Source organism: Ammospiza nelsoni, chromosome Z (assembly GCF_027579445.1).
Source record: "Ammospiza nelsoni isolate bAmmNel1 chromosome Z, bAmmNel1.pri, whole genome shotgun sequence".
Classification (NCBI taxonomy): domain Eukaryota; kingdom Metazoa; phylum Chordata; class Aves; order Passeriformes; family Passerellidae; genus Ammospiza; species Ammospiza nelsoni.
The window spans coordinates 36,454,466-36,469,358 of NC_080669.1; the positions used below are offsets into that span (position 1 = coordinate 36,454,466).

General features: G+C 41.2%; 1 protein-coding gene across 5 annotated transcripts; it reads left to right on the forward strand.

Moving 5' to 3' along the window:
* Positions 1–758: 758 nt before the first annotated feature.
* PLIN2 (perilipin 2) lies at positions 759–14,224 on the forward strand. Of its 5 annotated transcripts, XM_059492600.1 has the most exons (9): positions 759–882; positions 2,930–2,986; positions 3,067–3,262; positions 3,901–3,983; positions 4,498–4,779; positions 5,107–5,295; positions 6,055–6,189; positions 6,837–7,127; positions 13,272–14,224. In XM_059492600.1, the coding sequence occupies exons 2-9, from the start codon at positions 2,957–2,959 to the stop codon at positions 13,404–13,406; spliced, it is 1,341 nt and encodes a 446-aa protein (XP_059348583.1). In that variant the 5' UTR covers positions 759–882; positions 2,930–2,956; the 3' UTR covers positions 13,407–14,224. The 5 variants fall into 5 exon arrangements, with proteins under 5 accessions (XP_059348583.1, XP_059348587.1, XP_059348585.1 ...); XM_059492604.1 differs by lacking the exon at positions 6,055–6,189; XM_059492602.1 differs by lacking the exon at positions 13,272–14,224 and having other exon boundaries at positions 6,837–8,135.
* Positions 14,225–14,893: the final 669 nt, after the last annotated feature.

Genomic DNA, 14,893 nt, shown 5'->3' on the forward strand with positions numbered 1-14,893 from the left:
ACTGTCAAGCGGTTGGTACTATGTCTAGTTACTGCATTCTGGCAGAATGTGTCACTGGGCTGTGAGAGTCTTGGGTGTTTCTGTACTGCAAATAATGGTGCTACTTGTTAGTAAATAAATCCCTGGAACAGTCTAGAATTCCCAGTAGAGTCACTCATGACAAAGGGTATTAATTAATTTTGTGGTAGCCGTGGTATGCTGAGTGGTTTACATTTGAGAAGCCACATGACCAGGAAAAGAAACAAAGAGTGCTCTCACATGACAACCATGTAATGAAAAGAGCAGAGCGCGTTTAATTGTTTGGTATGTATGCTAGCAGAGGTGTAATAAATCTGTTCAAGTAAGTGAAAAATTCTTGTTTGTTCGACTTATTCTGCTCTGCTGTCAGGGGAGGTTTAGGTTGAATACTAGAAAAAGGTTCTTTACCCCTATGGTGGTTGGACACGGGAATAGGGAAGTTCCCTGCTCCCCAGGACAGTGGTCACAGCACTAGCGTGCCAGAGTTCAAGAAAGCTTGGCACAGTGCTCTCAGGCACACGGTACTGCCGTGTGGGGCTGCCCTGTGCAGGGCCGGTAGCTGGCCTCGACGACCCCTGAGTCCCTCCCAGCTCAGCACAGTCGGTACCCCGGTGCTCGGCCGGAGCGGCGGCGCAGGAGCGGCGGCGCAGGAGCGGCGGCCAGGCGCTGCCCTCCCGCTGACCGCAGCCGCGGCGCCTGCTGCGCGCCCGGCCCCGCCCCGCGCCGGCGCTGACGCGCGGCGGCGGTGACGCCCCATAAATAGCGGGGCCAGCGCGGCGCTCCCCACTCAGCGGCGGCGGCGGCGCCCGTGCCCGCGACCCTGCCCGTGCTCCTGTCGGCGGCGGCTCCGGCTCCTCCTCCCGGGTGAGTACGGCCGGCCCGGTGCTCCGGCGCGGCTGTCGGCGGCCGCGGCGGCGCCGGCCCGCCCCGCCCCGCGGGGCTGACTCGGCAATATGGTGGCGCGGAGCGGAACGGGCGGGGGCGCGGCCGCGGGTGCAGCTCTGACCGCCGGGCCGTCCCCGCTGCCCCCGCCCCGCGGCCCCCCGTGCTTCGGTGCGCTGGCCGAGGTTCTGCCGGGACCAGAAAGTCCTGAGAGCCTCGTCCGCCCCCGGGAGCGGCGTTGGAATGCCCCATCCCGGAAGCGGCCCGTGAGGGCGCTTGGGAAAGCGGTGCGCTTTCCTGCCTTGGGTACCGCGGCGAGCCAGAGCAGGCGCCGCGGCTGTTGTGCGTGGCTCATCGCGCTGCTTTCTCGCACTTCCTTCCGTAGGGAGGGGGAGAATAGGAATGAAGTTTGTGATGTAGCATGTGTGCTTTCCTCTCCAGAAACTCTTGCCATCTCTGAAATATGCTTGGCCTTGGATTCCAGGCGTCTCACTCACCTGCTCCAGAGGATGGATTGACTCTTGCTAGGGCTGAACTTATTCAGGGGATCTCTGAAAGCGTGCGAGATCCTAGTTATCTTCCTTGTCTTTAGGAGCAGGAATAACTTCACAGGCTAACTGGACTGGTTTATTGACTAAAATTCAAATGCGTGCCCTGTGTGATTGATTTTATGAGACACACAACGAATATTAAATAATCCTTAAAGTAACTGCACTTCTTCCTTCAGAGTCCAGATTCTGTGGCATTAGAGTATTTACCTGTTCTGTAGCATGCATTGCAGTTCATGGTGAAACACAGTTGTACTTCTAGTGATCTGATTTGTAATGCTGTGTGAAAAACATAGCACGTTCCAACAGGTATTTAAATACCGTTAAGTTAAATGAGAACGTCTTTGTTACTACCATAACCATTGTGTACTACTTGTTTTCCTTGTGTGTTCCATGTACAGTGGTTAATCTCATTACCAGCGTTACGTTATTGCACACGTATGTTAATATGTGCAAATATTCCTGCAAGATGTTAACAGGATGCCTTTGTCCTTGTTGCCCATTATGTAATTATTTACCTCAGATAGAATATTAACATGTTCCTTTTTTGCTGTCATACATATGAGACAGAAAACTGCTGTTGGCTCTTTGACAAACCTAGCAAACCGAATGTGGCAAACCTTGTAAAGCATAACCTTTTTGAGGATGGACTCCTAGTTTACCTTTTTGTTGCCTTCATTCATGCAGATTCTTCTGGAACTTCAGCATTATTGAAATCATTAATGGAAAAGGTGCTTTTTGCAGATTCAGTTCAGCCTACCTGTGTCCATAGGATGACAGTGTGCTTCAGTGTGTTCTCCTTATGTAGTACTGCAATACCCTGCCACTCTATAGTGTTCTTGTGGGGACAGCTGTTAGTATTTTCTCCATATGAATACATGTTGGAATGAATGTTGAGTACTGTAGATTTGTTGAATGATCAACGTTTGCAGTTTGTTTCAGTGGGGAACATGTAATAATTTAGTCTAAATTAGCATAAGGGAGATTTATTTTCTGCAGTAGGGAAATCCGATGCCCTCCGTATCACAGGAATGCTAACTCCTTAGCAAGCAGAACAGAGTGAGCCTTAGGTGGGCTCCCTAAAAGATCTAATCTGATTAAAGCTATTGGTGGGGGGTTCTTTGTCTGACTTGAACATTCTAAACTAGATTTTCAGTAACTTGCGGGCTGGCTTTTTTTGTCATGGCTCAACAGATAAGTCTGTCTTAATTCTTCTAGAAAAAAATGATCCAGCTGCTCGGTTATTCATCAATTAACTGCTGTACCTTAAAGCCTGTCTCATGCATATGCTGTACTTGCATTACCTAAACCAAGTTTTGGGTTTATAAATTATTACAATGGAATCTAATTCCTGTATGCATGAAACGTGAACATCCTGATCCCAGTAAATGGGGTGGATCACAAGAAGGTTGTTGGTTTCAAAGTTTGGTGCTTAGATGAAGCAGATATGATGCCATAGCTCATATATGCTTCTTTCACAGGCTGTGTGAGGTTCAAGACCTGAAAAAATGGCATTGGCAGCAATTGATCCACAGCAGGTATGTCTGAGTTACTCCCATAATTTCCTTGTCTAGATCATAAAATAGGAGTCAACTAACACCTTTCTCTTTTAAAACAGAACATTGTATCGAGGGTTGCCAACCTTCCTTTGGTGAGCTCCACCTATGATATGGTGTCCACAGCTTACATCACCACAAAGGATAACTATCCTTATTTGAAGTCAGTGTGTGAGATAGCAGAGAAAGGAGTGAAGACGATTACGTCAGTAGCCATGACAAGTGCTATGCCTATCATTCAGAAACTGGAACCACAAAGTAAGACAAAGATGAAGCTGTTGGTAACTTTAGTTCAACTGATTGTTTTTTATATCCAGATGTGCCTATGGTTTAACATGGTCATGCTGGTCTTGAATGCTCTTTCACGTAGCTGACTGAACCTGTTGCCTGATTTGTTGTGTAACTGATTAAACATTGATAAGACTTAAAAAAAAAGGTAATAATCCAGAGTGAAAGCAGATTCCAGCTTTCATAATACTAAATTGATGGATGACTTTTATATGTGAGATGATTACACAGTTTCTTGCTCAACACTTTCCTCACCTTTCACTTGGTTTCATATGCTACTCTTGTGCTTTCTTACACTGAGAACTGGTTAAATTTGGAAGCTGTGTCACAAGGCTGTTGTAACCAGAAACCTGGTTTCATAGAATGGCAGAGGGACAGGTGTTTCAGCTTCTGCCAGTTGCTTGTAAATTATCAGATGACTTTTCTTTGCCTGCAAGTGAGGATTTTTTTTTCTGGCACTGTAAATCTGCCTTTTTCTTTGGCTTTGCTTAGAAGAGGAGGAAACTACTTCAAGGGTGTTGCATGACTTCTTTTTCAAGAGGAATTTTCAGTTTGATTTTTACTAGATGAAAAATAATTAAAGCCAACTCTTGTAATTTCTTTTATAGTTGTAGTTGCCAACAACTATGCCTGTATAGGTCTAGACAAAATTGAAGAGAGACTGCCTATACTGAATCAACCCACCGACAAGGTAAGTTCTTTCCATTTATGTATGCTAAGCAGAAGAACCATAAACACTTCTTTTCTATTATCACTAAAACCCAGGGGAGATACATTTCAAAAAGCTGTGCCTGAAGCACAGCTTGGAAGCAATGAGAAAGTCAAGGATTGATCTGTAGAACTGTTGGTTGCCTTTGGGAGACCATTAAGCTTTTTGGTTTTTTAAATTATTTTAAATTGTCCTCCACTTGACAACATTTTTCTGTGAGTGCAGTTCACTGGTGGGTGTCTTTTAAAACTTGAGTCTTTGTCTCTTTCTCGCACAAAGTGCCTGGATTACGTTCACTGAAGTTTTTGAAAACTTCAAAAGCTGTGTGGCAGTCATGCTCTTTTTTTCTCTTGTACATATTTTTTAGGGCACATTTTCTCCTAGATAACCCATACTTGTACAAGCTTTAGCATATATTTATTATTTCCTGGACTTAAAATGCTGTAGCTCTCACCAGTTAATACTTTTTAGTAAATCTATGTATGTCCTGCGGCAGGTTGTTGCCAATGCCAAGGATGTAGTTGTTGGAGCCAGAGAAGCTGTAACAACCACTGTGACTGGTGCCAAGGAAACTGTTGCTCACACGATCACTGGAGTTGTGGGCAAGACTAAGGAAGCAGTACAAGACAGCGTAGAAATGACCAAGTCAGTTGTCAGTGGCAGCATTAACACTGTCCTGGGAAGTCGTGTGGTGCAAATGGTGAGCAGTGGTGTGGACAGTGCTCTCACAAAATCAGAGACCCTTGTAGACCAGTATCTTCCACTTACAGAAGCAGAACTAGGTAAGACTACTTGAAGGTTTGATTTTGTTGGAATGCTTATATTGGAGAGAAGCAAGCAATCATCCATATATTGCATTCTCATAGTGGGGGAGGGGGGGCACATGCCTCCCAAACTGTCTTTTACCTTGCTGATTGTAATAGCAGCATCTTCACAAGGAAGCAGAATGAAAGTAAGGATTTCTCTTTAAAGTGGTCTATCAGCCTAATCATGCTGCTAAAGGACTACTCAACAAGCCCTGTATTCAGCTGTTACTAGACAGATGAAATTGTCTCAGACCTCTTAATTTTTCCTCTAGTAATCGATTTGCTTCCTTTCTACATACCTAGAGAAAGAAGCTGCAAATGTTGAAGGCTTTGAAGTTGGAGTCCAAAAGCCAAGCTACTATGTTAGACTAGGATCCCTGTCTTCAAAGGTCCGCACACGTGCCTACCAACAAGCCTTAAACAAAGTTAGAGATGCTAAACAGAAAAGCCAGGAGACAATCTCTCAGCTCCACTACACTGTTAGTCTGGTAAGTCAAACTTTCACTTGATACATAAAAAACATACGTTGACTTTGGTTTAGTGTGAAGAAAATAGCTGAAAGAGTTGCAGGAAAACTGGGATTGCTCTCTGACTAAATCTATGAACATTATTACATTAAATACAAAGAATTTGCCATTAAGCGATTTTTGTCACCATTCAGGAGAGCTCTAAATCAGGCTAAGCTGTGAACTAATGAGCAATTGCTTGTAGATGCAAGCACTGCAGAAACAGAAGTGATGTGTTTAAATTTATGCCTGTTTTGTAGTGCTGGTTTTGGCACATACTTCATTCGGTGAAGAAAGTGTCATGCAATTTAGAAACACGTCAGTCCTTTAAATCCTTTTTATTGGTGAAATTTCAAATTCTTTTGGGATTTGGGATTCTTGCTGCTTTTATCTCTGAGTATTTCTGGTACTTCAGTAGTCTTTATTCCAGCAAATATCTTTATGTACATGACAAACTGCACACAGAGTCATGGCCTTCTATACACTTTCAGTTCCTCCTGTAGGATGCCAGTGGGGGATGGGGAAATAGTCAAGGCAGAGGGGAACACTACACAACATCTTAAAACTGCTTTCAGTTTTCAATTCTTTGATGAGACTAAGCACATGCTTACACTGCGCAAAGTTGTTTATACTGAATTTCTGAAGTATTTTAAAAGGAGAATACAAAACAGTCAGGGTAGAGAAGCCCTAAAGGAACTGTTTGGATTCTTGGCTCTACTTCCTTATTTGGCTCTATTTCAGATTGAGTATGCCAGAAAGAACGTGAATAGTGCCAATAAGAAACTTCTTGGTGCTCAGGAAAAGCTTTATCAGTCCTGGGTAGAATGGAAGAAAAATACAGGCCAAAATGATGGTGATGATCTGCGTAGTGCTGAGGTAAATAGATGTAAATGTACACCAGAAATAAATATATTTTATCTCATCAAGGTAATGGCAAACTAACAGTCTCTAAAATGTGCAAGAGAGAGGCTGCATGCTGAAGCTAAGGACAGCTGACTTCTGAGAAGTAGGGGTCTTGAACTCTTTAAATGGGTCTACTTGCTGCAAACACTCAGGTTCATTCTCCTCTCTCGAGAATGCTTATCCTATTTAGCATGAAAACTCATATTGGAATATCTGTATGTAGATTAGTTAGAAACAATTATGTGATGTGTCCAGACCAGAAATAATGATTTGTCAGCAGTCTTAGCCACAGACCCACTCAGTCCTACACATAGCTTTCAGGGATAGCTCATTGATTAGAATTACCTGCTGTGACTTGTTATCCAGAGTTGAAATGAGAGTCTGCTTGACTGTCGCTGGGTAGAAGCTATCAGTTTCTTTTCACGAAGTACTTGAGTGTTGAAGAAATATCAAGTACTTCTAAGTCTTTGATGCTTCAGATTAAAAACCTGGTTTATTATCTGCTGTAGCTTTATGTCACCTTTATCCACTTTACTTTGCTTCTTTATGTATCTTGACCAACATAAAGCTGCTACAGTCATAAAAAGACACTAATTTGCTGTTGTGCTTGTTCTTTCTAGCACATTGAGTCAAGAACTCTAGCTATTGCACAGAGCCTCACTCAGCAGCTTCAGACCACCTGCCTCACACTGGTCTCAAGCCTTCAGGGGCTGCCACAGAATGTACAGGATCAGGTTTACAGTGTTGGGTCAATGGCAGGTGATGTCTACCAGAGCTTTCGGTCAGCATCCTCTTTCCAAGAATTATCAGACAGCTTCATTGCAGCTAGCAAAGGACAGCTGAAGAAAATGAAGGAGTCCCTGGATGATGTGATGGATTATCTTGTTAACAACACACCGCTCAACTGGCTGGTAGGTCCCTTTTACCTACAACTGCCTGGCATTCAGCATGCTGAAAGCAAAGGTGAAGGGGAGGAAAGTTCCAGCCAAAAAGACAAACAGCCTGAACACACTACTGAACAAGCTGCATAGCACACATGTACTCTGCTGACTGACCAAATGAGTGGCCTTACTAAGTGTAGCTGGCAAAAAAATCCATTTTCACCATTTTTTTGGTGAACAATTCATAAATACAGGAATAGGGGATTCTAGAGGCCAGGACACTTGCACATGGGTTGCATTGTCCTGTGTAGTTAAGCCACTCTTAAAAGAGATTCAAGTGCCGAAGTATTGGCAGCTGACAGTTGTCAAGATGCCCTATTAGTCTGTCAAGCACCTCATTGTGCTTCAGTGGTATAAATACCATTAGTCTAAATGAAACCCACCATAGCTGAAGGCCTTTGATTTTGTTGCCTGATCTCTACCAGAAAGATATAAAAGCTTTACATACTGTGAAATGCATTAATGCATCTACGGTCTAGCTATGTACACTTGAATGCTGTGTTCACTGCAGATCCCACATTTGATAAATATGCATCTGACTTTCAAATTCTATTGCTACATCATTCCTGACAAAAGTTCTGTGAGTGCAGAATGCCAAAGCTGAAAGTGGGGTTTCTGAATGAGTCAGCTGGAGTAAAATGCTGTGGCAGTGTTAACATTAACTGTACAAATTTCATTATTGTATTACACATTAACATGACCACAGAATCATAGATTATCTCAAGCTGGAATGGACCAATAAGCATCAACAAGTTTGATTCCTGCTCCATGCAGGACTAACTGAAAACTAAACCATATGGTTAAGAGCATCATCTAGATGCTCCATGAACACTGTTCCAGTGACTGACCAAATAATTATCAACACGCTTTTTAATATACAGTATAAACAAAAGATTCATGCTGTTTGTACCAAAGTGCCTGCTGTTGTGTGTTTTTGTAGCTATTGCTTTGTAACTCATTTTTGTATGTTAGTAATAAATGCTTTAGTAGTCAAAGCCTGTCTCCTTTGTTTTAAAACAATCTAACTTGCTCTTCTGTGTCTCTCTCAAACTGGGTCCAGCAGAAAGCAAGTTTGACATGCAAACAATGTAGATGTGCATTGAAAATGTTTGCGTATGTATTGATGGATAGATAAGATACTGCTGCAGCATTTCCTTGCTGTTGAATTTCTGTGTATCAACCCTTTGAGTCTTAGCTTTACTACTGCTTTTGCTGATCCTTGCTGTTGTCACCTTTAAAGATGACCTAAGCTGTGAGCTGCTGGATGTTTTAATATTGAAAACAGATATGGACAAAAGAACCCTCTCAACCCTTCACAGTAGGTGTTGTATGTGCTTGACTTGGCCATCTACCTGCTTTGTCTTCTGACTCCCTATAAGCAGTGTTTACTTCTCAGCTGCATCACCATTTTAACTTTCTTTTCCTCTTGAACTTGAATGACAGATGTATGTTAATGCTCAGTTATTCAGTGGAATTGTTCTCACTAAGTCCTGTGAACACCTCCACTGGAAGAGAAGTAGTTACTAAGAAATAAGCTTTCTTGGTTTAGGGCTGTCCAGGTAAGTTGTATCCTTTTCCTTGATGCATGCCCTATACAACTTTGGGTCGCAATCATCTAGTGTAGCAATGCCAGCCACCATTTTCAAAGAAGTCACCAAAGAGTGAGGCAAAAACACAGTTCAAAGAAAACTTACCACATAGTCACACATTGCTACATGGAACAAATATCTCCACGTGGTTTGATGTAGGCACTAAAGCAGATTACATGTTGTCCAGCTGTTTAATATGAGAGGGTTATCTGTTGGATCGGGCTTGGCCTACAAGTGTAAGGAAGATTGTTTTAAGCACAGTATTAAATGAAACTGTAGCAAAACGGGATTGCAGGTAAAGATTCTGTAGCTTACAGGTTTTAATACTCCCTTTATATAAGGGCAGTGTTTAACATGAAATAAACATGAGATGATGAGACTCCTTTCCAGCTAGGGCCTGACTTAAGACTATTGGAGACATAGCGCTTTCAGGAATTAATTTAAGTTTACTATTGCAGAGGTCCAGCAAGAATATCCTTTTTATCGCCATTTGCAATAATACTTGTGGAGTGAATCCACTATTATAGATTGCTCAGAAACGGAATGGAACTAATTAGTTGTGAGTAGTGGGCTGTTCAAAGAAGGGAATTCCCATTCTTCTATGTGTGTTTTAGAGTCTAGTTGCTCTGGGATTTCATCCTGATGTGATCAGTCAAATAAAATATTCAAACTTTTCAATGTCTTTTAAGGACTGAGAAATAAACAGCATCATCTAGCATTAATGCAGGAGCAGTACCTTGTGTCTATTCTGTCTTGTGTTGCTGGTTTGTATTCTTGCATGGCTGTCCATCTTTACTAAATCTCAGCAAGCAGATGAAGTGGAAATCAAGGATGTTGTTGTGATAGGTGCTTGTTTTGTAGGATGCTGCCCACTCTGCAAATGTTTTAAAGTTTCTATGCACAGAAACACAACCCTCCGACCCCCATTGGAATTAGGAGCTCTTCCCTAGTGGAAGAGATGGGTGAGTAGCAGCAAATTGGTATTTGCTGCTACTGATTTTTTAAATATTATAAAATTCTGTCATTAAGATTATTAGATTCTGCTAATAAGGACAGCATTGAATATTTAAACTGATTTGCAACTGTACTTGCATGGGTATCTTATTGCAGGTGATTTAGTATAGCATATTCCACACTCCAGTCTAACTGCAGCTCTACAGACAGAACTTAGGATTTTTCTCTAGTGCAGCTAGAGAAAGGGACTATTAACATATCCAGTGGAGGCAAGAATGATGCCTTCCAAAGCCTTGTCTTTTTGCCACTGTTTTTGACTGAAGCTGATGTGTTTCCACAAAAATAAAAGAAGGGAAAGCTGAGATACGGCCAACTTACATGTTTCTCTTAAACTGTATGTATTGAACAGCTCAGCTGCACTGCACAAAAGATTGCTTTCTCTTAGTCAAAATCATATTTGAGAACATAGCTTGAGCTAGAAAACTGAGGTTTCTCTGGAACCTTTTAAAAAAGGTAGGACCAGATGTGTTGAAAATTACAGGAAGTAGATTCAACTATTTTCAACAAGGCAGGTAAACTAGATTAAATGGAAGAATGTCAAAAGCTTCTAGTCACACAAAACTTGGGATGGTAAAGGTTAGAATACTAACCTGATATTAAGATCATTATCACATGTAAAGTTATTTAGGATTTATATAGAATTCAGAAAATTACTTTTTCTCTTTTGGAGATCACTCAAAAATTGTTCATGCTAGTTGACATTTCCTCTTCCCAGGTGCATTTTAAGAGAGAACTATTATTCTATCATTGCTGATAATTGTTTTTTAGAAAAGCTTTTAATATAAGCATTTGTAAATAGCTCCATGTGGTATACAAGTTTTGCAAACATATTTATATCATTGGTCAAAGCCAAATTATAAGATTTGTATAAGGCCTGGAGATGCAGTTAGTTTGCCTGAATCTAAAGAAAGGTGTAAAGATTTGGAAATGTCTCCTATTCTTCAAGATTAATATTTTTGCAATGATCTTTTCCAGAATTCAACTTAGGGTAATATTTTATAGCTAGTAAAATAGGTGAAAGGATTTGGGAACATTTCTCATTATTTAAAAAAAGCAGTAACTACCACGAAAAGGCTTTATTAAACCCTCAAAAAGATGAAATGGAACCAAACTTATTTTTAAGCATGCTTGGTTAGTAGTTTGCATGCTCAGAGAGTCTTACATGCAGCAGATTGCTGGAGGTATTATGCACAATGTTTTGTTAAATAAATTGACATTTGTTTATTGCCAATTCATGGCAATTTTATTTCTTTTGGATAATACAGTCTCTTGATGACTAAAAATAAGCGCTTGTTCTGAAAGCTCACAAAATGAGGACACTGTGTCAAAATGCTAGTGGCTCAGTTCTAAAAACTTAGCCCAAAAAAAACCAACCAAACAGATTGAAGCTTTTAGTATTGACATCAACGTGTATATGAAGACAGCAAAACGCCATAGTATTTTTTTGCACTGTTCTATGTAGGGATTTTGCAAGTATTATATCTTTGTAAATGGTTTACTGAATCATACAGAGAAATGGCATGAAGAAGAGTTTTATCTAGTCTTTTTTATTCAGTAATTGATAGGAAGTTGAAAGAAAACAGTGAGTCAACTGAAAGTAAAGATCTTTTACATAAGGAATTCCATAACACCAAGGGCTTTGCATTGTTTTAGTTAGACTGGTACAGATATATTCCAATATAATTTAGCATGGTCAAAACTGAAGTGAGTCATACTGACATCCAGTCGGTTTTACTCAGAGATGTACTCCAATTTGAAGTTCTCTCATGGCTATCAAAATCTTACATTAAAGGAATCGGGTTCTTCTGCTGCATGCATAAAGGAGATGAAGAAAGCAGAAACTTAAATTTGGGCAATATTTCTGTTGTCACTAAGAACAAAATGGATGTAAGTAATAAAAACCAATTAAATGAATGATAGAGAAAATTCTTACTGGTCAGACACACTTAGTGGACGTGGCTGTGTCCTGGTCAGTGTAAATACATAAAACTGTTCATTTGGGCACGTATGCATATAATACATAAAACTATCCATATGGACTATGGATAGTCTTTTTAGGATATCTCTATCTGTGCTGCTGTATGAAATACAAGATCATGTGCTGGTAATGGAGAAGTCTGTTGCCTTGTCCAAGCACGGTAATGAGAATTTTAGGAAAACTGCCATAAGTAAAAAGCTGCAAGATAATCTTTGCTGGTAGAAAGACGTGTTTCCTGCATTCCTAGTGCCTTTTTGATCTTTTGGGAAACAAAAATTACTGATCTTATTTTGATCAAGCTTAAGTTCCCAAAGTGGTATATACATTTCATGGTATTCATAACAATGCCTGATTAGTCACATGCTGCTTAAATTCTTCTAAAGATCAGTTTTAATAAAAAATTAGTATTTCAAAGATCCCTGGTGTACAATGACAACCTATTCCGTAAGACCAGTAAATTACTGTGCAGTGCTTCTGTGTTGTGTACAACCTGGTAGCTGAAATAATAGTCCCTTTATTTGATACATTGTCTGCCTTTCTGACCTGTCATCCAGCAGGCAAAGCATAGATTTTTCTTGCTTACTGTCTTTCATTAAAGTAAGTCATAAAATGTTTAGCAGTTAGAGAATGCATTAAAATGTCTCTTCAGTCAGTGCTGAGCTTAAGTTACAGAAATGCTTACAAGCTGCTGTTGCTTTGAAGATGCAGAACCAAGGTCCTCTCAAAATGCAGCAGTAGTTATTTGCTGATACTGTGCCTGGTTCCAAGTACATCATATCACCAACATTAAAACTGACCATTAACCATATTACAGATGTGAGTATTTTTCAGTTGGGGCAAAAAACTTATGAGTAAATTGCTTAATTTTATCCCATTTTTCAGAAGTGCCTAAGTAGTCCAAGTCCTACTAAGGGGACTTAAGGGTTGGGACTTAAGCTCCTAAGTGTCTTAGCCAGCATTTTTAGAAGTCTGTTAACATCCATGTATCCACGAATGTCTTTCTGGCAATTCCTGAAACCCTATGCTGCTTAGCAGTACAGAATACTATTCATGCAGTTAAAACAGAGGCCAAAGTGAGACTGCAGTTCCAAGTTTGGTTCATCAGAAAAGGTCTGATGTAGTAGGCAGGCAGAGCAACACAGTATCAATCTGTACCAATATCCTCAGGGCAGATAACTTTGTATAGTCCATTGCTTTGGTGAAAAGAAGAAAGGCAACATTAGTTTGAAAACCTCCTTTCTTAAGTTTCCAGTCACTAGTTTCACTAAATTCAGTCTACTACCTTCAGCTCTTTTCCATCTCTACTATAAAATCTGACCTTCTGAGCAACTGCTTTCCATCTTGTGTAGTATTTGATTTGTCTTAATGGTTCCTGTTGCCTTTGTGTCTGACCATATTTCACTCTGTAATCAGGATGTTTGGTCTGATTTCTAGAAATGATGAGCACCTTTGTGTCCTGTCTTCAGTGAAGGAGTACTGCACAAATTTTTTTAGTTTTACTTTTGAATTGATTGAAATTTCATTCCTACACAGGTTCCAGATTTCGCTATTACAGACCTGTCTTCAGAGTCAGATGATGTCCCAGACATTTTGGATTTGGATGAAGAGGATCAACAGGATTTTTCACGCACAAATGGTCCTTACACTACAGGGCAAAGAGCTGAATAGAGAAGCATAAAAATGTCTTTTTGATACAATGTACCTTTGCCATGTTTGATTTAGATTTGTCCTTTTTAAAGATGAACCTGCCTAGTTTAGGGATTATGGGGATACTTTTTTTAAAAATCAGTACTGTTTCACTTAGCTGCATCAAAAATCTGGGTTTTTCAATGTAAGGAATGCATGCTACATTAATTGGTTAGCACGGGTGTCAGGCTCCAGTTCTACAAGCCAGGTGTAGCCTAATCAATATATCCAACTAATCTGATTTTTATTGATGATTTGTTCTCCTGCTGGTAGCAGCCATGAGAACACCCCAGTGCTTTGCATACAGGGCTGCCAACAAAAGGAGTTGATGAGGATTTGCCCACTTTCAGTCTATGTGGAAAGCAGTACTCCATCTACCTCTTTGCTGCTGGAAGGGGTAAGAGACTGTCTTTCTCAGGTTCTTTTGTTAGGCTCTGCACCTACAGAGCTTAGATGCTTAGAGCTTTCCTCTGGCAAGAGTGCTTTATGCACTAAAGGACTTCCTTTCTTTCCACATGCCTTCTGTGTGCAAATATTATGGCCATTGTGATGCTATCAATTGTGGCGCCTGAGACTAAAGGGAGTAAATGCTTCAATATTAAAGTGTTTTGGGTATAAGAATAGCATTTAAATAAGAAAGGGAAATAGATTGTAAAAAGAAAGGAAAGCAAGAGAGTAAAGACATAAAGATTTCAGACAAAAGAAAATTTGGGAAAAAAGAGGGAATTGAATTTAAGAGTTCTGGCGACAATTATTTTTAAAAAAGTGTTGTAATAAAATCTCAATCAGTTATTTGCTAAGGGCTGGTGAGTCTGCATTTGCTCGCACACAGTAACTTCTCGAGGAGTTGGGGAGAGGGGTAATGGGACTGGAGGCGGACTTGTTGACATTTCTTTCCGAGGACCAGGCCGACCTGTCCGTGTGGGCCGTGTGCCTGCAGCGCCGCCCCGGGAGCTGCGGCCGAGCGCCGCTCTCTGCGGCCGCGGGCCTGCTGCGCCCTCAGCCTGGGACGCCTGGTCTTGTGAGGGCCTGCAAGTCTGCCTGCTGAAATGCCTTGGAATAAAAGTTTGAACCGCACAGCACGCTTGTCGGTGCGAGTTTTTCTTGTTAGGGTTAGGGGTTATTTTGTGTTGCTTTTTTGTGGGTTTTTTATTATTATTATTTTCGTTTTATTGGTTTTTTGTTTTGTTTTGGTTTTGGGAGGTTTTGTTTGGGTTTTTGGTTTGTTTCATTTTGGTTTGGGGGTTTTTGTTTGTTTTGGTTTGGTGGGGATTTTTTCCCCCACGCGTAAATTCTGCAATCCGATTACAAAAAACGAAGGGCCCTCTGGAGGGATACCGGCACCCGGACTACACCTCCCATGAGGCAGCGCGTCCGGCTCGCCTCGTCTTCGGACGCCGGTGGCGGACGGGAGGTCTCGCGAGGGTATGGGCGGCCCGCGCGCGGGAGGTTTTGGCGGGCTCGGCAAG